Source organism: Bos indicus x Bos taurus, chromosome 21 (genome assembly GCF_003369695.1).
Source record: "Bos indicus x Bos taurus breed Angus x Brahman F1 hybrid chromosome 21, Bos_hybrid_MaternalHap_v2.0, whole genome shotgun sequence".
In the NCBI taxonomy this organism is placed as follows: domain Eukaryota; kingdom Metazoa; phylum Chordata; class Mammalia; order Artiodactyla; family Bovidae; genus Bos; species Bos indicus x Bos taurus.
In genome coordinates, this window is record NC_040096.1 from 30,183,638 (window position 1) to 30,209,982 (window position 26,345).

Sequence of the window (26,345 nt, forward strand, 5' to 3'; positions counted from 1 at the left end):
TTTCATACGTTTCTTATATTTCATGGACGTTTATAATTCTTTTTTTGTGAGCTCTCTGTTCGTGTCCTTTGCCTATGTGTCTTTTGAATAGTTAGTCTTTTTTTCCTTATTGGTTCCGGGCAAAAAACACACACACTGCACACTCACACACATGCACCACACATGCACCACGCAGGAGAACACAGAGACATGCACCTCTCGTATCTGCTCTGTGTGCCCAGTTGGGGGGCCATGGCTGCTTGTGGCTCACAGCTAAGGCCTCCACAGGTGTCATCCCAACCAGAGGATGTCACCTCACCCAAGACTCTACCCTTCTGGGGGGAGACTCCCATCCAGTGCCTTCTTTATGTCCAAGTGTAACAGCTCAACCCCTTCCTGATACCCACCAGGGTTCTTAGCCTTCCCCAATCAAAAAAAGTTGACTAGAGACCAGACAAGAAATGCAGGCAAGGTTTTATTGGAATCCCTGCTGCTGCAGGTGGGAGCAAGAATAAGTAACAGGTTCCCGTGCTCACTGGCTTGCTAAGTGAGGGGTAAGCATGTTCCTTATATGAGGTGAGGGTAGGGGTATATGTGTGTGCAGGGGGCATGTGCAGTACCCTGCTTTGGCTCTCTTTAGAAGTGGCAGTTTGGTTTTTCTGTCTTTTGTATCTTTTTGTCCAGAATTTGCCCTAACTGCAGGAAGTAGCAGTTTGGTTTTCTGTCTTTTGTATCTTTTTGTCCAGAATTTGCCCTGACTACACCTGCATGGGGTTGTTTTTAGTCCCATACAGTTTCTTTGTATATTCTTGCTTGAGGAGAGAGGTCCAGGTACAAGTATTGCAGCACTGAAGCTAAGGGTCCCAGATCCCCGCCTATCCCATTACCACAGAGTGGACATCTCTGAAGGGCCACCCCCACTCCCATGCCACCTGCCAGTTCAGCCGAGGCTCTATTGCACCTTCACCCCCCACAGCGTGCCTCCCCTCATATTTTCTCATTAACAGACCTACCTCAAAGATGATGCCTCTTATGTGACAGAAGTTGCAAACATCTTCCCAGTGACATTTGCCTTTTGATATTTTGTATAAATAGAAGTCTCCCTGGGATTTCCCCTTACATTGCATGGTTTTGTCTGATTGTTCATGTATCAGTTATTGAGGTGGTGGGGTGGGTTGGAGGCCTGGAAGTGCCCCTCCCCACTAGCTGCTGTTATGTTTCAGAGCCCCCTGGTTATTCTTAGTTTACCAAATGAACGTTAAACTCTACATGTCTGACTCCAAGAAGGAAAAAAAAAATGCTTATATTTATGAGGTCAGATTAAATTTACAAATTAGCTATGAAGAAATGGTGATATTGAGTCTTCCAAACTAAGAACATAGTGTATGCAGTTCTACTCTTGTGCCTTTTGGGGATATCATAATTATTCCACATATGTGTTTTACATATCTCTTTTAAGTTCATTTCTCAGTATTTTTCTTTTAGTTTTCACTATGAATGGAATATTATCTTCCATTATGTCTTCTAACTTATTTTTGTTTATATTTGAAGGCTATTTTTCATGTATGTCAATTCTGTATCCTTTGTATTGGTGCTATTCACAGACTATGTCCGGCTCTCTGCCTCCCTCTAGTGGGAATATGGATGCATTCCTCCTCCTGGCCCCTGTGGCTGGATGGGCCCTTTGACTAGTTTTTGCCATGGGGTTGTGAAAAGACTGTGGTGCTCAGAGGGATTGGGGGCAGGAGGAGAAGGGGATAACAGAAGATGAGATGGCTGGATGGCATCACCGACTCTATGGACATGAGTTTGAGTGAACTCCAGGAGTTGGTGATGGACAGAGAGGCCTGGCATGCTGCTATTCATGGGATCGCAAAGAGTCAGACACGACTGAGCAACTGAACTGAACTGTGAACCCAAATGAGGTGACACTTCTGAGTCAGAGTGTTTAATCCTTAGTTGGAGATGCTCCAGGACTTTCTGTCCCTCTGACACATTGAAGGGCAGTTTTTAAGAGTAGCTGCAGAGCTGGAGCTGACCCACAGCAGATTTTTGGGCTGAGCAGAAAAACAAACCTTTGTTGTGATGGTCTCCCAGGTTTGGAGGCTGTTGCCATAAAATAGCAGGCATTCTGTGAATAGCCCATGTCAGTGTGCTTATCTTAGTGTCTCAGAGTAATTTCTGATGTAGAGTTTTTACTTTTTATCTAATATGCATATATTCATCTTTCTTGTGTCTTGTAATATGTGCCTGGGATTTGTTTTAACCGGGTCTAGTAAGAGACACACACACACAGAAATGACTGTCATGAAGCAAGAAAGTTTCCCTCACAGTTCTGTAGAGGCGGGAGTCCTAGCACACAGGGCCACCCGGGGAAGCATCAGGGTCAGAAAGCAGAGGGAGAGAGGGGAGCACGTGAACACAAGGTATGCTCTTGTTACTGCAAGAAGGAGTGGGCAAGGCAGGGTAGCTGGTTTAGGAGTGACTGATTGAGTCACTTCAGCAGGCTGCAGCGTGCAGAGGCTGCCCCTGAGCCATCTCTGGCCCTGCATGATTGCCCAGAGCAGGAGGGCCTGACAGAGGAGATGCTTGGGGCTGTGGGCTCTGGATTGGCTTGCTTTCCTTACTGAAAGGCACACTTGCTGGGGAGTCACTTGTCGTTACTAAAAACTGAGAGTTCTGGGAAGAGTGAGCTCTCACAGGTCAACAAGACCTCAAAAATATAGAAATTAAACTGTATGATTAATCCATCTCCACTATGAACAGAACTCCTTAGCATTATAAAGTGGCCTTCTTCATCTTCCGTAATGCCTTTTGGCCTAAATTCAGCTTTATTTGATGTAAGATTATGACCACCTATATTGCCTTTTGTTGTTGTTATGATTATTATTGTTGTTTTATCTCTGCCTGGTAAACCTGATAAACCATGGTTCCTCCCCTTTAGTTATAACCTTTCTGAATCACTTCACTCTGAATATAGCTCCCATATACAGCACAAGTTGGTCCTTGCTTTTTAAAGTAATATGAAAAATCCTTTTCTTTAACTAGCTGCATTAAACCTATTTAAATTTATTGCTATGACAGATATGGTTGGTCTTAATTCTGTCATATTATATTTTCTATTTATATATAAATATTTAAATGATTTTCACTATATTTTATTAGCTTTTTATTTTAAAATGTTTTTTCTGCTGTTTAGACCACTTGCATTTTTTATCTAGTGTTTACTTTTTAAAATTCTACTTTTATGTACTGCTATCCTCTTTCCCTTTTTCCTTTGTTTAATGTAATTATTTTTTATTGAAGTATAATTAATTTACAATATTATGTTAGTTTCAAGTGTACAGCAAAGTGATTCAGTTATACATATATATGTATTATTTTTTGAGATTCTTTCCATCATATGTTATTAGCAGATATTAAGTATAATTCCCTGTGCTATACACATTTTATATATATATACATATACATACCTATTTTATATATAGTAGTGTGTATATATTAATTCCAGACTTGCAGTTTATCTTCCCCCCCCCCATCCCATTGTCTCCTTTGGTAACCGTAAGTTTGTTTTCTTTGTCTGTGAATCTGTTTCTGTTTTGTAAATAAGTTCAGCTGTATCTTCTTTTTTACAGTCCGCATACAAGTGGTGTAATGTGGTATTTGTCTTTCTCTGACTGACTTAGTCTGAGGATCTCTAGGTCCATCCATGTTGCTGCAGACAGCATTATTTCATTCTTTTTGTGGCTAAGTAATATTCCATTGTGGGGCTTCCCCGGTGGCTCAGTGGTAAAGAATCGCCTGCCACCGCAGGAGACACAGGTTCAATCCCTGGGTGGAGACGATCCTCTGGAGAAGGAAATGGCACCCCACTCCAGTATTCTTGCCTGGGAAATCTCACAGACAGAGGAGCCTGGCAGTCTACAGTCAGTGAAGTTGCCAAGAGTCAGATATGACTGAGCAACTAAACAACAAAATATTCATAAATGTATATATACACACACACACATACCACATCTTCTCTACCCATGTCAATGGACATTTAGGTTGCTGCTCTGTCTTGGTTATTGAAAAGAGTGGGGCTATAAACATTGGGGTGCATGTATCTTTTCAAATTAGAGTTTCCTTCAGATATGCCCAGAATGGGATTGCAGGATCATATGGTAAGTCTATTTTTAGTTTTTTTAAGGAACCTCCATACTGTTATCCACAGTGGCTGTACCAATTTATATTCCCACCAACAGTGTAGGAGGATTCTCTTTTCTCCACACCCTCTCCATCATTTATTGTTTGTAGATTTTTTGATGATGGCCATTCTGATCAGTATAAATTGATACCTCATTGTAGTTTTGATTTGATTTGCATTTCTCTAATAATTAGTGATGTTGAGTATTTTTCCATGTGTTGGTTGGCCATCTATATATCTTCTTTGGAGAAATATCTATGTAGATCTTCCATCCATTTTTTGATTAGATTGTTTGTTTTTTTTTATATTGAGCTGCATAACCTACTTGTATATTTTGGATATTAATCCTTTGTCAGTTGTTTCATTTGTAAATATTTTCTCCCATTCTGTATTGTTTATGGTTTCCTTTGCTGTGCAAAGGCTTTTAAGTTTAATTAGGTCCCCCTTGTTGATTTTTGTTTTTATTTCCATTACTCTAGGGGGTGGATCAAAGAAAATATTACTGTGATTTATGTCAAAGAGTGTTCTGCCTATATTTACCTCTAGGAGTTTTATAGAATCTGGTCTTACATTTAGATCTTTAATCTATTTTGAGTTTACTTTGTTGATGCTGTTAGAGAATGTTCTAATTTCATTATTTTACATGTAGCTGTCCAGTTTTTTGAGCATTGCTTATTGAAGAAACTGTCTTTTCTTCCTTGTATATTCTTGCCTCCTTTGTTGTGGATAAATTGACCATATGAGGGTGGGTGTATTTCTGGGCTTTGGAATTCCTAACCACAGCAATCAGAAAAGGAAAAGAAATAAAAGGAATCCAAATTGGAAAAGAAGTAAAACTGTTAAACTGTTTGCAGATGATGATGCTGTACATAGAAAAAGATGCTACCAGAAAGCTACTAGAGCTCATCAATGAATTCAGTAAAGTTGCTGGGTACAAAATTAATACACAGAAATTTTGCATTTCTATACACTAATTAATACCACATGATAAATATAATTAATACTGCTATATGTTATATATGAAAGTTGTTAAGAGAATAAATCCTGATGCTGCTGCTAAGTCACTTCAGTCGTGTCCAACTCTGTGCAACCCCATAGATGGCAGCCTACCAGGCTCCCCCGTCCCTGAGATTCTCCAGGCAAGAACACTGGAGTGGGTTGCCATCTCCTTCTCCAATGCATGAAAGTGAAAAGTGAAAGTGAAGTTGCTCAGTCGTATCTGACTCTTAGCAACCCCATGGACTGCAGCAGCTCCTCAGTCCATGGGATTTTCCAGGCAAGTATGTAGTACTATATGTCATTTATATCTCAACAAAACTGGAAGAGAAACAAAAAGAAAAAAAAAGAGAATTTAAGAAATTACCATCGCATCAAAAAGAATAGAATGCCTAGGAATGAACCTACCTAAGGAGACATAGGAATGGTGCTAAAGCTGAAACTCCAATACTTTGGCTACCTCATGTGAAGGTGACATTGGAAGAGACTCTGGTGCTGGGAGGGATTGGGGGCAGGAGGAGAAGGGGACGACAGAGGATGAGATGGCTAGATGGCATCACTGACTCAATGGACATGAGTTTGAGTGAACTCCGGGAGTTGTTGATGGACAGGGAGGCCTGGCATGCTGTGATTCATGGGGTCGAAAAGAGTCAGACATGACTGAGTGACTCAACTGAACTGAAGGAGACATAAGACCTGTACTATGAAAAACATAAGTCCCTGATGAAAAAAATAAAAGCTGACACAAACAGATTGAAATACATACCTTGTTCTTGGAGAAGAAGAATCAATATTGTTAAAATGACCATATAACCCAAGGCAGCCTACAGATGCAGTGCAATTCCTGTCAAATTAAAATGGTATTTTTGGCAGAACTAAAACAACAAAAAAAATTTAATTTGTATGGAAACACAGAAGACCCCAAATATCCAAACAGTCTTAAGAAAAAAGAACATAATTGGAGATATCATGCTCCCTGACTTCAGACCATATTACAAAGCTGCAGTCATCAAAATAGCATGGTACTGGCACAAGAAGACATATAGTTCAATGGAACTGGTTAGTTTTGTGATTTAAAATATCTTTCTGATATTTAGAAGTTATGTTTTTATCTGGTGATTATTTAAAAATTTCTACCTTGATGTATTATTCTTTCCCTTTTTCTTATAGTTGGTGTCAGTGATCTGCCTCAATAAAACTAATTTTATCTTCTTCCTCTTCCCACTCTCTTCTACCATCCAATTTAGTTAGTATTATATCATTCACATGTTTCTAGTGTTTTCCTTAGTCCTGTTACATATGTTCACCCTCCACTCTTGGGCGATGGATCAGCCCCAGGGCAGCCAGTAGCAGCAGTCAGGCTAGGGAGCCCTCTGCTGCTGAGTGTCCTCCAACATCGGTTCCAGTCTTCCCCAGACCCCCTTCCCAGCCACTCCAGTGGGACCTCTGCCTCAACCCCCGGCAGCACTTTGACCAACATCCAACAACAGTCAGTGAAGGTTTACACACTAAACGAGGACCAGCAGTGGGACAACCAGGGCACCGAGTGTCACCCAGCTCCGTGGAGCAGCTGAAGGGCATGTCTCTGCTAGTCAGAGCCTGAAAAACTTGGTCCACTGGAGAAGAATGCAAACCACTTCAGGATTCCTGCCTTGAGAACCCCACGAACAGCATGAAAGGAAAAATATGTGACACTGAAAGAGGAACTCCCCAGTGTGGTAGGTATCCAATATACTACTGTGGAAAAGCAGGGAAATAGCTCCAGAAAGAATGAAGAGGCTGAGCCAAAGTGGAAGCAACACCCAGCTGTGGATGTGTCTGGTGGTGAAAGTAAAGTCCAATGCTGTAAGGAACAGTGTTGCCTAGGAACCTGAAATGTTAGGTTAAGTCCATGAATCAAGGTAAATTGGATGTGGTCAAACAGGAGATGGCAAGAATGAACACTGACATTCTAGGATATAGTGAACTAAAATGGATGGAAATGGGTAAATTTAATTCAGATGACCATTGTGTCTACTACTGTGGGCAAGAATCCCTTAGAAGAAACAGAGTAGCTCTCAAGGTCAACAAAAGAGTCTGAAGTGCAGTGCTTGGCTACAATCTCTAAAATGACAGAATGATCTCCATTCGCTTCCAAGGCAAACCATTCAACATCACAGTATTCCAAGTCATGCCCCAACCACTAATGCCGAAGAAGCTGAAGTTGAACGATTCTCTGTAGACCTTTGAGACCTCCTAGAACTAACACCAAAAAAAAAAGATGTCCTTTTCATTTTAGCAGACTGGAATGCAAAAGTAAGAAGTCAAGATATACCTGGAGTAATAGGCAAGTTTGGCCTTGGAGTACAAAATGAAGCAAGGCAAAGCCTAACAGAGTTTTGCCAAGAGAACACACTGGTCATAGCAAACACCCTCCTCCAACAACACAAGAGACGACTCTACACATGGACATCACCAGATGGTCAATACTGATATCAGATTGATTATATTCTTGGCATCTGAAGATGGAGAAGCTCTATACCATCAGCAAAAAAACAAGACCTGGAGCTGACTGTGGTTCAGATCATAAACTTCTTATTGCAAAATTCAGGTTCAAACTGAAGACAATGGACACTAGTCCATTCAGGTATGACCTAAATTAAATCCCTATGATTATATAGTGGAGGTGATAAATAGATTTAAAGGACTAGATCTGGTAGGCAGAGTGCCTGAAGAACTATGGATGGTGGTTCATACTGTTATACAGGAGGTGGTGACTAGAACCATCCCCAAGAAAAAGAAATGCAAGAAGACTAAGTGGTTATCTGAGGAGGCCTTACAAATAGCTGAGAAAAGAAGAGAAGTGAAAGGCAAAGGAGAAAAGGAAAGATATACCCAACTGAATGCAGAGTTCCAGAAACCGCAAGGAGAGATAAGAACATCTTCTTAGGTGAACATTGCAAAGAAATAGAGAAAAACAATAGAATAGGAAACACTAGAGATCTCTTCAAGAAAATTAGAGATACCAAGGTAACATTTCATGCAAAGACGGGTACAATAAAGGACCTAACATGAGCAGAGGCGATTAAGAAGAAGTGGCAAGAATACACAGAAGAACTGTACAGAAAAGGTCTTAATAAACTGGATAACCACGATGGTATGGTTGGTTACTCATCTAGAGCCAGACATCCTAGAATGTGAAGTCACGTGGGCCTTAGGAAGCATCACTACAAACAAAGCTAGTGGAGGTAATGGAATTCTAGCTGAGCTATTTAAAATACTAAAAGATGATGCAGTTAAAGTGCTGCACTCAGTATGTCATAAATTTGGAAAACTCGGCAGTGGCCACAGCACTAGACAAGGTCGGTTTTCATTCCAATCCCAAAGAAGGGTAATGCCAGAGAATGTTCAAGCTGCCACACAATTGCACTCATTTCACATGCTAGCAAGGTATTGCTCAAAATCCCTCAAGCTAGGCTTCAGCAATACATTAACTGAGAACTTCCAGACGTACAAGCTGGATTTAGAAAAGGCAGAGGAATCGAGATCAAATTGCCAACATCTGCTGGATCATAGAAAAAGCAAGGGAATTTAAAAAAAATTTACTTCTGCTTGTTTGACTGCACTAAAGCCTCTGACTATGTGGATCACAACAAACTGGAAAATTCTGAAAGAGATGGGAATACCAGACCACCTTACCTGACTCCCAAGAAACCTGTTTGCAGGTCAAGAAGCAATAGTTAGAACTGGACATATACCCAGTAGACTGGTTCAAAATTGAGAAACTATATCAAGGTTGTACATTGTCACCCTGCTTATTTAACATATATGCAGAGTACATCATGTAAAACGCACGGCTGAATGAGGCACAGGCTAGAATCAAGACTGCCAGGAGAATTATCAGTTACCTCAGAAATGCAGATGATACCACATTAATAGCAGAAAGTGAAGAAAAACTAAATAGCCTCTTGATGAATGTGAAAGAGGAGAGTGTAAAGTTGGCTTACAATTCAGCATTCAAAAAACAAAGATCATGGCATCTAGTCCCATCATGACATGGCAAATAGATGGGGAAACAATAGAAACAGTGACAGACTTTATTTTCTTGGGCTCCAAAATCACTGCGGACAGTGACTCCAGCCAGAAAATTAAAAGGTGTTTGCCTCTTGGAAGAAAAGGTATAACAAACCTAGACAGCATATTTAAAAGCAGAGACATCGCTTTGCTGACATAGGACTGTCTAGTGAAAGCTATGGTTTTTCCAGTAGTCATGTATAGATGCCAGAGTTGGACCACAAAGAAAGCTGAGCACTGAAGAATTGGTGCTTTTGAACTGTGGTGCTGAGAGTCCCATGGACAGACAGCAAGGAGATCAAACCAATGAATCCTAAAGGAAATCAACTCTGAATATTCATTGGAGGGACTGATGCTGAAACTGAAGCTCCAATACTTTGGCCACCTGATGCTAAGAGTGGACTCATTAGAAAAGGCCCTGATGCTGGGAAAGATTGAGGGCAAGAGGAGAAGGGGGGCAACAGAGGATGAGACAGTTGGATGGCATCACCGACTCAATGGACATGAATTTGAGCAAACTTCAGGAGATAGTGAAGGACAGAGAAACCTGGCGTGCTGCAGTTCATGGGGTCCCAAAGAGTTGACCACAACTTAGCAACTGAACAACAACAAATTATATATGTTCAGATGTGTATATTTGATCTTCCAACTTTGAATACTGTCTTGTACTCCCATGTAGTACAGCTGAGGCAACTGTGGTGGCCTCTGCTTTCTACCATTTTCGTTTTGGCAGAATATTCTCCTGTCATTTGTATCTGTGCCTTTGCTTTTACTTGGCTGCACATTTAAATACGTTTACTGCTCCCTCAAATTTCCCTTTGCTAAACCTCCATTCATTCTTGACTGGCTGGTACTCATCTTCTCCTAATTTTCTCAAGAACAATCCATGAGACTGTTATTTCCTGAACTCATACCTGTTTTAAATGGGTTGTCTGTAGCCTTTATCCATGAAAGAATAGCCTAGATGGGTATAAACATTTCTTAGCTCACACTTCTTTATTTCTTTCAGTATCTTCAGGCATTGAATTTGGCTGCCAAGAACTATGTTATCAGCCTGATTGTTTTTCCTTTTTGCTGAAATATTCAAATAATTCTCTTTATCTTTAAAACATAATAATATTATAAGGCTATATCATGAACACTGTCCTTTTATTTCTTTATTATACTAGGGCAATCTTCTTGTGGCCTTTCAATCTGTTAAGATCAAGTATTTATGTTAGAAATTCTCTGTTTTGAAAGGCTAAGTCTGTGATTGCTTAGATTTCTCTCCTGAAACTGACATCTCCTCTGCTCCTTATTTTCCTCCCCTTTTCCCTGATTGGGTACCCAGGATCACGAGATGATGGCTATCCCGTTTTTGTTTCTTCTTAATTAATCAAAGGATATTGTGGAGCTTGTATATTTTAAATTGTTTAATATGTACATTTGTGTGAATTAAGTTTCCACAGTGGTTAAGAATATGCCTGCCACTGCAGGAGACACAGGAGACACGGGTTTGATCTCTGGGTCAGGAAGATTCCCCTGGAGGAAGAAATGGCAACCCACTCCAGTGTTCTTGCCTGGAGAATCCCATGGACAGAGAGGCCTGGTGGGCTACACTCCATGGGGTCACAAAGAGTTGGACATGGCTGAGCACGCACACACACACACAATTTTTCTGAAATGATGAGATAAAGCATAATATATGGGCATGGTAGTATGTATTGTTTTAAATTTCTTTTTTTGAGAATCAGCCAAAAAGGGAATCACAAGCACCCAGATGTGGACCACAGTGTCTGTTCATGGCAATGTGATTTCACATGACAAATGCTTTCCTTATCTTGAAGTTTCATGAAATTTTATTACCATTGCATTTTAGCATACCATTTTGTTGAGTTTGCCTGATGATAAGGGAATAATAAATTACTTCCATATGATAAGAAAAATGCTTTCCCTTTTAATCATAGCTTTCTTGTTTTGAGCTCCAGTGATGTATGTGTGGCATTCCTTTCACCTGTAGTCTCTGTCTCCCATTTCCTCCATAACCTTTTGTTTCTTTATTTCTGTCTCATTTTGTTCACTTTACTAATTTTCATTTTTCTGTTTTTTACTGTGGTAGCTGTACCTGTTTTCTCTCTGCTTCCTTATAATGGAACTTCATCTCTGAAATTATTTTAACTCTTTTTTTTCCACTTTTCTCCCCTGAGTTTAGTCAGTTCCTGTTTCACAGCTTCCCATGGGCTCATACATTTCTGCTTCATTGTTTTCCTTAATGGATGTGATGCTTTAGTGCTAAATTAAAGCATACATACCCCTTCAGGAGACAAAATGAAATACGGTGTTTAACTTGAGATCAGACCCCACTTGATGTTCCTGTTGAGACAAAAATCAAAATGAATTAGAAGTGTAAAACACAAGCACCTCACCAGTAGACTATGCTGGAAGGTGAAACCTGTACCTGCTGGTACCCAGTCACCTGCAGGTAACAAACACAAACCGAGGCAGCGCCCAGGAGGAAACATTTGTCAGGCAACTGCCTCCACCGCTCGAGGCTTCAAGTTGAGAAACTGCAGACAGTGATACTGTCCTACCAGAAATACTGACCTTGGAGCAATACTGCTGGAACATCTTTGGAAACTCAGGTCGGCTACAGGAGAAAAAGACTATTTCTAGCTGTGCAAATTGCTCTTGCAAATCAAATCAGGATTCTGCACGTAAAGAATCGGAGGGGAATATTGATTGGATAATTGACTAGCATCTGCCGTTGTTGAACATTTGGCCTGGAAACTTAGGATACAGACTATAACTGGACCTATGGTTATTCCCATAGAGGTGGACTTAATCTTCAAAATGGGATATAAATTAAGAGGAAAAAAGAACAAGAAGAAAAATGGTGGGGGTGGGGGGAATCAGTGTGCTCTAAGGGCAGGGAAAGGCGAGGAGCCAGCAATGGGGACAGAGTGTTCAGTCATAGGACGCAGGGGCTGTTAGGATGTCATGTTGGACAGAGGCCTTCTGGTGTCTGCCTAGTGGCCTGGTGGCCTGCTAGTGTTCAGGGGATGGCCTGAGTGACACATGAATGAGAATTCCGTGTCGTACAGGTGAGTCTGTGGGGAGCAGAGTAAAGACCCAGCAGGTGAAAACACTGGCAAGGTTGGGGTGAAAGGATCCGGAAGGAGGGAAAGTCCTGTTACTGAGTCATGATGGCACAGGAGAGGGCACAGGAGAGGGAGATTTCAAGGGTGGTCAGCGGCCAGGAGCCCTGACACCCACAATAAGGTCGGGTTCAAGGGAACTGTAACCCCCAGAAGCTTAGGCTTTGATCAGGACAGACCTGGATTTGAATCTCAGTTCTGTCACTTGCAAGCTGGATTTCAACTGTAAGTGACAGAGGTTAGACTATTCATAATAAATGAAAGCTTGTTATGAATAGTCTCAACACGAAGAGCTGTCCGTGTGCTCAGAACTGTACAAATGCAGTCTCCTCGCCGCACTCACCCCTCCTTGGCACTTCCATTTGGTGCATTTTATTATCCCAATTGCACAGAAATGTAACCTGAGGTTTCCCGTGTCACGGAAGTAGCCAGGGAGTGGGGCCAGACCCAAAGCCCGGGCTCTTTACTGCTCTGCTGAACCCTCCTCTAACAAGTGAGCTGGCTTCAGGGCTTGTAGCCTGTGGCTGCCCCAGTCACCCAGCTGTGCGTTCCGCCCGGCCTCAGCCCACTCCATCACTGTGGTGGTGCCACCGTGGTGGGCCTCTGTGCCCTTTCACCTCATCTTCCCTCCGTGTGACATCTGTTGGGACTCTCCCAGACTGAAGAGCGGACAAGATGAAAGGGGATCTTGAAAGGTGTGCTCTCTGAGCACCAAACCCTACTCCTAGGCCATCAGGAGCCTGTCCCTCTCCACTATATTTTCTGTCTTTAGATACAGTCTGTATGACCCGCCAGTGTCAAGCCCATCCCTGGGGCATCCGTCCCTGTCCACGTGTCTGTAAGTTACCACTGCGTTCCTGGTTGTCCTGAGCAGCTGTCTTTGGAACTGTGCAGAGCTGGAAGCAGATCTCAGACCCCCTTAACTTCTGAGGACTCCATCTGCTGTCCATCGTGCTTGCTTCCCCTTCAGTGGCCTCATGGACCCTTTCCACGTGCATAGACACTGGGGTCCTGGATCCCTGAGGAATTCTGAATTCTTTAAAATCTTAAAGTCACGCACTTGGGGCTCATTTGGGAGCTGTGATTTGTGGACAGTGCTGCTCCCTCCGTCTTCGCTCTCACCTCATACTTACTGGATCTCCATTTGCTAAAAGGTGTGGCCCAGGTTAGAACCAGGATGCTTGCCGGTTAAGGATATGACAGGTGTTTAGCAAACTGGGCAGGAGTCCAGGGCAGTGATGGGAGAATACAATGGAGGCAAGAGCAAGTAGGAAAACTCAGCGAGTGAGAGGTCTCTGGGCAGGAGATCAGAGCGGACTGGCCTTTGCTGATGGCTGGACACGTGCTTCCCAGCATAACCCCAGCTGATCCTCTAGGCATGCAGGAGGAACATACCCTCACCCTGGAGCGCTGGTCCACAGAGGCTATGCATGATCTCTGGGATGCTGCCTTCATGCTCCAGCCTGATCACCTGTGATGGGAACGTAGATCAGGGGCTCTGGAAGGATCTCCTGTCGGGCATGGGTAGTAACAGCAGGACACACTGTTTCCCAAGGGTGGAGAAGCACAGTTGGCTGGCTCCTGGGAGCAGGAGCTGGGGTGGGGCACAGCTCTGCTAGGACCAGGTCTTGTGTACAGGACAGCCCTGCAGGAAGATGCAGTCGGTGGGAAGATGAGATTGGAGGGTTCGCATGCACTGTGGTGCAGCAACCTTCTAAGCCTCACTTCCTGTTTGTGAGGAGCCAGAACAATTCCTGCTCCCCGTGGCGCTGTGGGACGATGAAATTCCTGGCTCACTCAGTGCTCCACGCGGGCTGTTTGCCTCACAGCCAGTATTTGTGGGGCTGGTGCCATTGCTAATACATGCCCCCATATTAACGTGTCTGCATTCCATGATAAGGTTGCGTTCTCAGTGCCTCTCCTCCACCTCCCCTCTCCCTGCCCTTTCTCCCCGACAGTTTCAGCCCTCCTGGGACATTTGCTACCCTTGGCCCTGCTTTAGAGCGAGGTGCCCACCCAGGTCATCACCCCTGCTAAGGAATAATGTCCCTAAAGGCAGAGCCTGTCCTGCCCTCGGTAGACCACACGCTGGAGCACAGATGCCCATTTGATAGACACAAGCACTTAGACTAGAAACTGCATTTGCGACCACGCAGGCAATATGTGTACACTGTGATTGGTAGTTGTATGTAAGAGTGAAAGAGAGTGCTTTTATTTCTGCTTCAACTGGTTTCTGTGACACAACTACCAAATGGTAATGGGGCTGCCTTCCGCAAAGGACTCCCACCTGTCACCACTTACAAAAACACCCCCAGACCTTGCTGAGGTTCAGCTGAATAACCTGAATGATTTCGTTTGCTTTTCTTCCCCACTGAGATATGCAAAGATGCTTCTGTTGTGTCTTTGTTACCTGACTGTGAAAGAAAAAAATTGGATTAAATTGTAAATGATTGTATGATAGAATTTAAACATTTTCTGATTGATAGTATCAAGTCTGTGGCAGGAAAAATAAATTAGAAAGACCAGAGGAAGATGTTCAGATATTATTTTAGACATTCAAAGCCTCGTTCTGTTGTCTGTACCACTTAATTAGTCAATATAGTAAATACCTGCATTTTGAAGTTAGTTGGGAGAAGATAAGATTTTATTTGCTTTTTAAAACTAGAGCTAAGCTTTTAATTCTTTGCCTTTAAAAAGTACATGGTTGCCTAATGGAGTCGGATGCAATGTGCGCTACCTCCTTCCTTCCATTGCAAGTCCACCAAATCTCAGAGTCAGGGATCAGAGCTCCCACTCTGAGTCCAGACCCCATCAGCTTCCCCTCGTGCTGTGAACCCCCAGCACCCATCCCCACCAAGTGTGCCCAAGGCGGGCAGAGCTGTCTTGCCTGGTGCCCCACCCAGTTCATCACCTGAGCTCTGAGGTGGCCTCCCACCAAAGCTCCCACTCAGCGAGCACCCCCCACCCCGAGCCTCTGCCCTCTCCAAACTAAGCTTCAAGGCAGCACTAAAATACTGAGCGAGAGCCCAAAGAAAACGTGGAAATTCTTTTTGTTTACTTTTTCTTCCTCTGTGCTTTGCTTCCCTCGGAAAATAAGCTCTGCAACTAGGTTTTCAGAGGCATGGAAGGTTCTGCAGGGTCTATGAATCTAAGGCCAGGATAGTAGGTACGTCATGTACCTCAGAGGGACCTCGGGCGTGGGTGAGAAATTCTGCTTTTAGAGTACACATCCGACCATTTTACTCCTTCGAAAAATGAGAACTAAAACTACAAGGGCCTACTGTATAGCACAGGCAACTATATTCAATATCTGGTAATAACCTATAATGGAAAGGAGTCTGAAAAAGAATAGGCCTATATCTGTGCAGGTATAACAGCCTCTTTGCTCTATACCTGAAACACTGTAAATCAACTATGCTTCAGGTTTTGTTTTTTTTTTTTGAAAAGGGTAATGAAAGTGTTCTGGGATTGTGTAATGTGGATAGTGGCACAACTCTGTGACTATACTAAAAACCATTGAGTGAAAAACCAAAAAAGGAAAAGCACTTTTTAAAAAAACAAGAACTCCTGGTGGGGAGTTTGAGTGAACAGGTGCTAACAGAGACCCTTCTTTGCAAGGTTCTTTCCTAACATGCGACCATTATTCATGCATCAGTATTGTAATCTCTTGTCATTTCTCATCTCCAGGCAAAAACTGGGACCTCACGGCCGCTCTGAGTGACTATGAGCAGCTCCGACAGGTGCACACAGCCAACCTGCCACCTGTGTTCAACGAGGGCAGGTGCCCCAAACAGCCTGAGCGAGAGCCACCCCCTCCCGGGCACACGGCCGAGCGGCCCTGCCTGCCCAGGCAGGACGACATCGCCCAAGGTACCTGCTGCGGGGCCCGCCAGGCACCAGCTTCCTGGTCCAGCGTGGTTTACAAGGGGGCTGGGGCAGGGGTGCACAGAAGGGTGAGGTCATCGCCTTTCCCAGCTGCAGGCACATGGGGCTCTTCAGGCACCACGCCTCACCCTGTCGCTTACAGCTTCCACTCCTGCCTCAGGGGCGAGGAGAGTGAGTCCACTTCTCTGGGATCCCCCATTCTTCCTGGAGTTCTGGTTTTCCCAAACCGGACGTCTCTCACCCTTTCAAAACTATTTCCTAAGCGGCGTAGCCTCCAAACCTGTTCAACACTGATGTTCATTCTCCCGTGCGTTTCATTTTCCATGTCTTAATTACGAAAGTGGGAAAATTTCATTGTGACAAAGATATATAAAGGAAACGTGAGAGTTTTCTTCTCCACATCTTCCAAACCTCCCGGAGATGAACCAGTGGCCCCATCCTATTCTGCTCCTTCTGCTCCTTCTTACTTTGCTTGTTGGGAATGCAAACACACCCGAGTCGGATGCACGTACTGCTCTTGGCAGAGTGCTCGTTTCCTTGAGCAGTAAGTCACGATCGTACTCTCTTCATAGTTTACACCGTAGTATACGATTTTTCTAAACCATGTCTCTTCATGGTGATTCTGTCTTTTCTTAGATTTTGTTGTTAGTGGTGGTTTTTTGACACTATAGGCGCTGCTATAATAAACTTTATACCATAACTTGTACGTCCTGGTGCTTTTATTTCTATCGGTGGGCATTTCCAAGGTGGATTTGCTGTACCAACACATATGTTTTTTTGTTTAATAACTTCAGGACTTGGTTCCCAAACACATTTCCGTTCACCATGTATGAAAACTGGGTGTTCCCTTCATTTTGCCAGGACTGGGCGTTCTCATGATGGTTTTACTACTTTGTTTTTCTACTTGGCAGGGTAAAAAATAGTTTCATCTTGTCATTTGCTTGTTAGCCAGTTGGATTTCCTCCTCTGTAATATACTTATTCACGTACTTTGCCCGTTTTTATATTATTTTGTTTGCGTTCTTCTTATCAATTTGTAGCATTCTTTATAACGAAGACTAAACTACAAATATATTTTGCGTATATGTGTATATACACATATATATACATCCCACAGTATTATTTGCTTTGTCACTATTCACAGAAAATTCTGCCTTACAAAATGTTTATATTACTATACATTCATGACTAATGGGTAACCTCTCCCTTTCTTTAGAAATTCTCCTGAAATTCAAAGTTACTGTCATGTTTTATTGTATTTGTTTTTTAAATGTTGTTCTTAGGTCTTATAAGCAATTTGAAATTTTTATAAATAATAGCTAAGAATCTAGTTTTGCTTCTCTGGATTGAGAATGAGATAGTCTAGCATATCTATTCAGTAAAGCATCCCTTTCCCACTGAACTAACACGCCAACTTGGCTGTACATTAACGTAGCAAAAAATGTATTTGGCTCTGTTTCTGGAATCTGTGACCACCCAGCCTGCTATACTTGACTCTTACAGGTTCGTATAGTATCACTCTGCAAAGGCTAGTTCCTTTATTGCCGTTCTTTTTCAAAACTTTTTCACTATTTTTGGATATTTATTCTACCATATTAATCTTAAAATTGGAATACCGATTGGAAGTAGATTGGGTTTTTATTTTATTTCAGGGATAATTAGTATATGGTAATACTGTTTTTCCACTCAAGAATATTGCATATACCACTCCATTTATTCACATTCTGTTAAGAGTTTAGGCACAGAGAAAAGCAATCTATTTTTTATCCAGTCATGTCATAAATTCTCTTATTAATATAGTTGTTCTCAGAGAGTCTCTTGCATTTTCTACATATACAGTCATAAGATCTGAAATGATTTAATACTCCTCTTAATATTTACACAATGGATTCTTATTCTCCTATGGCCTTAGGTCAGCCTTCCCATGCTGTTGAGTCATTGCTGTTTGTTTCTGTTAGCTCAACCTGATTATTCAGGCTATATTGGAAACTCTATCTTGGATTATTGTCCTATGCTTACTTACTCTGTTGTCCAGAAAAGCCAAGTTTGAGTTAGAAAGTTTAATGCTCATTATCTGTTTCTTCTCTTAGCTTTTCTTCTCTTTCCACTACTGGGCTGTATTTGTGGGTGTGTATGCATTCATAATTGTGAGGTCATCTGGCTCTAATGTGCTTTTTAACAATATATAGAGTATCTCTATGTCCCATATAATTTTTATCTTTAAATCTGTTTTAGTTGACATTAAGCCTCTCCCCTGCCTTTCTCTTGGTTCATATTTGCCTGGAATAACATTTTTTCGACCTTTCTTTATCCTTGTATATCAAATATAATTCTTACAAGTAATTTATCATCAAGTATCACTCTATTATTCAATCCAAGAGTCTGTCTTTTAAGCAGTGAATTTAATCTACTTATTTTATTTTTATTATTGTCCTATCTGTGCTTCTTTATGTTGCGTTTTATTTGCCATGCTTTCTTTGTATGTGTTTTTCTCCTTTTCTGTCTTTTCTGGCTAAGTAAATTTTTCAACTAGTTTGAAAGTTATATATTCTCCTTCATGTTATAGTTACCTCTGTCCTATTAAAACCTATATTTAGGTTTTATCTCTATTAATTGTTAGAACTTATCAGCAGCCATATTTCACCCTGTTTTTATCTTTTCCCTTCCTACCTCCATGTACCCTCAATTATATTTAGGTTCTTTTTATTGCTTGTTTAGACAACAGTCAACTTCTTTATTTACTTACATTTATCTTTTGCTAAAAGAATACTTTTCCAAAGACTTTTCTAAAAAAAATTTTGCCTGATCAGTCTCCTAAGGCCATCAGAACCTAAAGATGTTTACATGATGTACTTAAATTTTCGTTTGATGGAATAACACTCTGGGTCCAAATTATTTTCCTTTAAAACCATTCCCCTCCTCCATTGTCTTCTTGCATCTCATTTTCATGTCTTCTAAGAGATTCCCTTGATTTGCTCTTCTAACATCCTAATTTGGATGTTAGATGCTCTTCTAACATCCTAATTTAACATCTTCACGTGAACCATTCTGTTGATCAGCATTTCTCATTCCAAATTTGCGCTTTCTCATTATTTTTATTATTTCACATCGTAATATTTCATCTCTTTGAACATATCTACTAAGTGTATTTTAAAACCTTGTTCTCCTGACGCGTTCCAGCCCAAGTACTTTGTGAACTTCCTATAACCATGTTCTCACTGCTGAGCTGTTTCCTAAGTTTTGCCTGTGAGCACACAGTACCTTGCAGTTACCAGCCATCTTAGCTCGTGGTATCGGGGGAAGAGGACAAAGGCGTGGGCTCTGTTTTGTGTTCCTCTGAACGAGAGCGTGGAGGGAAGTGCACTCAAAGTGGCTAGCTCTGAATGCTTTAATATGGGCTCAAAATGTTCTCCACTGGCTCTCTTTGCCACAGTTGGCTTTCCTGCTTAGGGAACCTCTCAGCTCCTCTGTTCTAGAAATTACTCATTTGCAGGAGCTTCTACTTTCTGTTGTAACTGTCAGCTCACAGGGAGTATAGGAGAAAAGAAAGAAGGCCTGGGGCCAGCCCACCTGTTCATGTTGTGGTTGGTGCCCAGTTCCACGAGATTTGCCCTGATGCTCCTCCAGTGGCTTTGGCCATGGCAGTGGCTGGCCTGCATTGTGGTGATGATGGTTCAGGCAGTTACCCCCACAGGGCTAGCTGGGGGGAGGAAAAGCACAGCCAGAACACCCGCCCTCAGCCCTCACCCCTGGAACCCAGCTCATTCCCACGCATCTACTCCTGTGGGCCCCCTGGGTGGGTTAGGAAGAGGATATTGAGGTGTGGTCACTGACTTGGCCGTCTTGTTATCCCACTCTTAAATTCTCCTTCATCCTGCCCTTAGATCTGACCTCTTCTAATCATTTAGCTTGGCCTTTCTGTGACTGTGTGCTCCTTCAGCACCTTACCGGACAGCCTCCCAGCATCTCTCCTGCACTGGAAATCCAGAGAGCTGACAACTTGGCAGTTCCTGCTCTTTCTGAGCAGCAAACAATCTAACCCATTATCTTATCCTTCCAAGGAAGGGGCTAGAAGGATCCTTCTCTCTGTTTTCAGACAGATTAGCAGAATCAGGGCCTTATACGGATACTTACCACGATCTTACTATTATCAGTAAAAAAACAAAAACAGAAGTCTATCATAACATAATTTCATTAACTGAGCCTTGTGAACAAACATGTGTATTTTTATTTATTTATTTAATTTTGGATGTGCTGGGTCTTCATTGCTGAGTGGGCTTTCTCTGGCTGTGGCGAGCAGGCTTCTCACTGTGGTAGCTTCTCTTGTTGCAGAACATAGGCTCCAGGGCATGTGGGCTTCAGTAGTTGTGGGCTCACTAGTTATGGCACACAAGCTTAGCTGGCCTGAAGCATGTGGAATCTTCCCAAACCAGGGATCAAACCAGCATCTCCTGCATTGCAAGGTGGCTTCTTAACCACTGGACCACCAAGGATGCCCTATATTTTTAACAAGTAGAAATTGTAGTTTCTGAATTAGATCTATATATATCCTTTAATTGAATTCTTCCTGAAATCACAGTCTCCTAAAATGGAAGATCAAGCCCTCCACATTCTAAATCAACAACAATAACTCATGAACCACATCTGGCCACTGCCTGTTTTTTCAGTAAAGTTTTATTGGAACCCATTGTTTATTCACTGTCTATGGCTGCTTTCATGCTGCAAAGACAGAATTGAGTAGTTGTGACTGAGAATTGTATGGCCCACAAAGCCTAAAATATCATCACCACAATGTGGGTTCATGTTACCTTGGGTGTTCAAGCAAACTGTTGGGTCTTGAAGGATGGGGCAGTTCCTCTTTTCCCAGATTCCAGATTTAGAAAAGTTGGCTTCCCTGGTGGCGCAGACGGTAGAGTCCGCCTGCAGTGCAGGAGACCCAAGTTCGATCCCTGGGTCGGGAAGATTTTTGTCTACCTGCTTTAAAATGTACCCAGAACTTGTTTTAATATGATGAGACACACAGACAGGGACACGACTGTCCTAGAAGAAGAGGTTCTTATACTCACGGTTCCCTGGACACAGGAGGCATGGCACACCCTGTAGGGTCACACGGTGAAGCACCAGGGTTGGTCAGAAGGCAGAAGGGACGGAGGAGAACAAGGGCAGCAGCCTGCATTGTGTTTCAGTGGGAAAGACAAGGCAGGGTAAACAGACTTAGGATTGGCTGGCGTGAGTAATTTCAGCAGCTCTTGGCGGGCATAGGGGCCATCTCTTGTTGTCTGGCACCTGGCCCAGGGGTAACTAGGGCAGTGGCATGGCCTGCAGGTGTGAGCCAGATGGAGGAGGTGATCCACAGTATGGGCTCTGAGTTGGTTTGTCCTGGGTGAGTCCTAAGAATCTAAGTATCTAAGAATTGGATAATTCCGTAGGGAAATTCTCTCCCCATTCAGAGAGGCCCCAGATGCCAGAGCCTCCAGAATACAGAAAATAAGAAAACAGACTTAATACACATCCCCTGACCTAAATCATAAATAGCTTTTTGTTAGTGTGGGTTTTTAAATTTCATTATTTAATTTATTTTTATTGAAATACAGCTGATTCATAATGTGTTAATTTCTGCTATACAGCAAAGTAATTCAGTTATACATTTGTATACATTCTTTTTACATTCTTTTCCTCTGTGGTTCTTCACAGGATATTGAAGATAGTCCCTTATACTATACTAAATCATAAGTGCTTGGGCTGGCTTTGTCAAGGGTCAGAAAATTCTGTATATTCCCTCCATATTTTTTTTTAATCTCTCTGTATTTCTCTGGGGCATAACTTTGAACATGGTAATTCCTGTTTTATTTTATTTATACTTCCAAAAGAAGAATTGCTGAATTCATGTTTAAAGAATCCATTTGTGAGTGTATGTGCGTGTGAGTGTGTGTGTGTGTCTGTGTGATTATGTATGTGCATTCATGGAGGTGGTGGTTGGAAGGAGTTAGAATTCGGAGCATCTGTTTCTTGTTATGTGATCTTTAACGTAATTCACTTTTAGTTCAAAAGGACTTTTCCCCTCAGATTCCAAATATTAATATTTGGAGTGGCTTAATAGCATCAATTTATACTATGAGTCACAGTGTTTCCAAGGTCCTCATCAGTTGGCAATAGATGCTGATTGATAAGCCATGAAGACGTGTGGATGACCTTGCCCAGCACCTTGCCTCTGCTGAGAGCAATGTGGGTTCATGTTACCTTGGGTGTTCAAGCAAACTGTTGGGTCCTGAAGGATGGGGCAGTTCCTCTTTTCCCAGATTCCAGAAAGGTAGCTCGTGGCAAGAAATGTGACCTCAGCAAGGTCTGTGAGGGGCAGAGAGGCATGGGGTCTCCTCTGCCCCTGCCGTGGGGGACAGGACAACCAACTGGCCCGTGTGCTCCCTGGCTCCTCTTCCTCATGGCCTGTGTGGTCTGATCTCTCTTCTTGTCCTTCTTCAAAATACAACATACTTTAATCGTCTTGAATTCATCTCAGAATGAAATTGAAGGTGAATCAGAACTATCTGTTTTGAAATACTATGTCTCTGAGACTTATCATGGAAATACATGAGGCCTCTGAGAATTAAATTTGAGCTTAAAATTAACTTATACCAGGTCAAAGGCCTCTTGTTTTTCATCTGCTTTAGCAAAATTACTTCAGTGGCAGTGCTGTCAACTACTCTTGCTTGTGGGGGGACAGAGCTTCCCTTCTTGATGAAGGCGTGGGCGTGGGCTTCCTGCCAGCACAGCAGGGGCAGACGCACGGCTCAGAGAGACATCAGCAGAGACAGAAGCTGACCGATGAGTAGGCTAATGTGAGTGGGAGTCCATTCAACTTAAGTGGCCACAGGAACTAATGAGTCTACCACAGGTAGAAAAGATTAGAAAATATTCATTGAAATGCCAGTCTGAATTTTGTTTTCTGGGTAAAATTAAAAGAGGACTAGTCCCTTGTTAACGGAGAAGGCAATGGCACCCCACTCCAGTACTCTTGCCTGGAAAATCCCATGGGCGGAGGACCCTGGTAGGCTGCAGTCCATGGGCTCGCGAAGAGTCGGACACGACTGAGCGACTTCACTTTCACTTTTCACTTTCATGCATTGGAGAAGGAAATGGCAACCCACTCCAGTGTTCTTGCCTGGAGAATCCCAGGGACGGGGGAGCCTGGTGGGCTGTTGTCTATGGGGTCGCAGAGTCGGACACTACTGAAGTGACTTAGCAGCAGCAGCAGCAGTCCCTTATTAAAAGAATTCTTCATCATTACAAATATTGATTGTTAAACTGAAAACTTATTCCTAATATCACACATTTAAGAATTCTTTAGCTATTAAGCACAGAGCTTTAAAAAATAAGCATGTTTTTTAAAATATGACTTCTTGATGGTGGCATTTAAATCAGATGATTGACTTCCTAATAAAGTAACGGTTGTATTTTAGAGAAATTCTACCGTGCATTTCTCATCCCTTGCTGGAAAGCTTAGGCAAAATAAAAATTTTTAAGATTGCCATGACAACAGAAAATCCAGACAGAATAGAGGCAGGCAATGGCTTAATATTTGTGTCCTGGGAATCTTCCTGCAGGGTGTGTTTATAAGAGTAACTGTAATAGAGGTGACCTATCTTAAAATCCAAGCCACTGTGGAGGAAGCCCAATGGATTGCTTCTCACTTTAAAAATGCAAAAGCATAAAAGCAAAGGAAGCCCCCTGTGTAGAATGTCATGCCTCGAGAGCTCTGCTGAACTGAGTTCCATGTAACTTCAGACCCAGGAAGCGAGGCTGCTGATCTTTACGGACGCTGAGGAACATTTGTGTGGTGGACTTGCCCTTTGTCTCCTTCTAAGTGGTTTCCTGACTAAGGGCCGTGTGCCAGGTGGTGGTGATGTTAACCCAGCATGAAGGAGGCCTGCTGAGAACACTGGGAGGCCAGCAAGGCTGGGGAGGGAGAGGTAATGGGTGTGCAGGTGTCCATGGGTGTGCCTCTGCGTGTGAGGCAAGTGTGTACATGGTGTGTGGCAAGTGTGTACATGTGTGTGTGGCAAGTGTGTACATGTGTGTGTGTCCGTGTGTGCTGCATGAGTGTGCCATGTGTGTTTACATGTGCATATGCATCCTGTGTGCTGCTGTGCACACATGTGGGATGTGTCATGTGGGCTAGTGTGCACGCCCATAGAGCCCCCCTCACTCAACCCCCCTCACTTTCCCCCACGCAGAGAAGCGGCTTTCGAGGGGGATCTCCCACGCCAGCTCGGCCATCGTGTCCTTGGCGCGGTCCCACGTGGCGAGCGAGTGCAGCAGCGAGCAGTTCCCGCTGGAGATGCCCATCTACACGTTCCAGCTTCCAGACCTGAGTGTGTACAGCGAGGACTTCCGGAGCTTCGTGGAACGAGACTTGATCGAACAGGCGACCATGGTGGCCCTGGAGCAGGCAGGTGGGTTCCCCCCCATTCAGGCCCCCCTGGTCGGGAGGAGGGGGCGGGGGCAAGAGGGATGTGCGGTCCAGCCCCACCCTCTGTCGACTTGGGTGCCTGCAGGCCCTGCCCAGCTCTGCCTGGAGCCACTGGTGTGGGGTGAGGAGCATGTGGTGCTCAGATCTCCTGAGAGTTCTCTTTGTTCCTAATCCAGCCTGGCCAGGTCAGGTCCCCCCAAAAAGAACCCCAAGCTGTTTTGCCCTAACTTCTCTCCTTTCCCATCTAACTGCAATGGCCCAATTGGGTCCTGAATGAAAGACCCTATGCTTGGAGAAAAATAGGAGACCCTGGCACTTCCTGTGGACACAGACAAGTTCATGGCCTCTCTCAGCCTCAGTTTTCCCCTCTGCAAAGACCTGAAAAGGATGGATGCCGGCCTGGTGAGGTTGAGCATTAGACAGCACGGTGCTCTGTGGAACTGTTCCTGCCCTCCCCCACCCACACCTGCACCCCCAGCTCCAGGTTAAGGAAGCATACAACCTGACTTTGGTTTCCTGCTCTCCTTACTGTTTCTCTGACATCCCGATGAGGACAAGATTTAGGGAGTAAACCAAACTTGTCTTCTTTGGAGTTTCTAATAATAAACTAACTAGTTCCAAACAAATTCTGAAACAGACCTTGGTTCTTTGTGAGACAGACAGCCTCTGTCTCACTCATGATCATTTGCACTATAAATCTTTGCATAGTCACATGTTTGGGCTTCTCAGACATGCGTGTAGAGGATCCTGTGCCCTTCTCAGGCCCCTGTGCATCCTCCATAGGGCCACTAAATCCCCAAAGATGAAGAGGGGCTGGTGGTGAGTGGGGCCTTACTTGTGCTGGGCAGGCTGGCAGCCAGGTCTCAGCCCAGGACTTGGAAGCCTCACCCTCGGGGTATTTGGCTTAATAACAGGATCCACATTCCTGATAACTGTGTTGGATCTGATGTTGTGACTGTTTTCTCCACTGCTGCACAGCTGCCAAAAGCAGCTCAGAGACCAACTGCCACTCCTGGTTCTGTCTTACCTCCAGGTCTTCTCTCTGGATTAGCCACAGTAGCTCAGATGGTAAAGAATATGCCCACAGTGCCAGAGACCTGAGTTCAATCCCTGAGTGGGGAAGGTCCTCTGGAAGAGGAAATGGCAACCCTCTCCAGCATTCTTGCCTGGAGAATTCCATGGACAGAGGAGCCTAGAAGGCGACAATCTACATAAGGCTAGTCCATGCGGTCGCAAAGAGTCGGACACCACTGAACAACTAACACTAAAGCCCTCTCTCTAGAGGCTGGCTATTTCAACGATGATTCTATGTGGTAGTTTAAACCTAATATTCACTAGTCACAGGGAAGGGAAAATTGATATAAGTTACAAAGGAAAAAAATTCATGAACTAATTTCTCTTGAAGGCCATGGTAGCCAAGTGCTTGACAAAGTTCAGCCTCGAGCATGGTCAGTAGCACTGATAATTGCTGCCTCATTTAAAGCCCCAGTCCCGGTAAAGGGCATGGAGTCCACGATACCAGCCTTCTCCTCCAGCCTTATCATGCTCAGCAAGAGCTTTTGCTCTTTTGGAAGGTCTTTTCTGTTATTTTTTTGCCATGGATCACATATTAATTTTTACTTACATTTTACCTTCCAACCCAGCAT

The 26,345-nt window shown here is 43.3% G+C and overlaps 1 protein-coding gene across 2 annotated transcripts in view; it reads left to right on the forward strand.

The window, feature by feature from the left end:
• Positions 1-26,345, forward strand: part of OTUD7A (OTU deubiquitinase 7A) — a 403,690-nt gene that overhangs the window by 298,994 nt on the left and 78,351 nt on the right. For both annotated transcript variants that reach the window (XM_027521231.1, XM_027521232.1), the window contains exons 5-6: positions 16,036-16,218; positions 24,464-24,682. In XM_027521231.1, the coding sequence (XP_027377032.1) occupies positions 16,036-16,218; positions 24,464-24,682 (402 nt within the window). The remainder of the gene's footprint in view (positions 1-16,035; positions 16,219-24,463; positions 24,683-26,345) is intronic.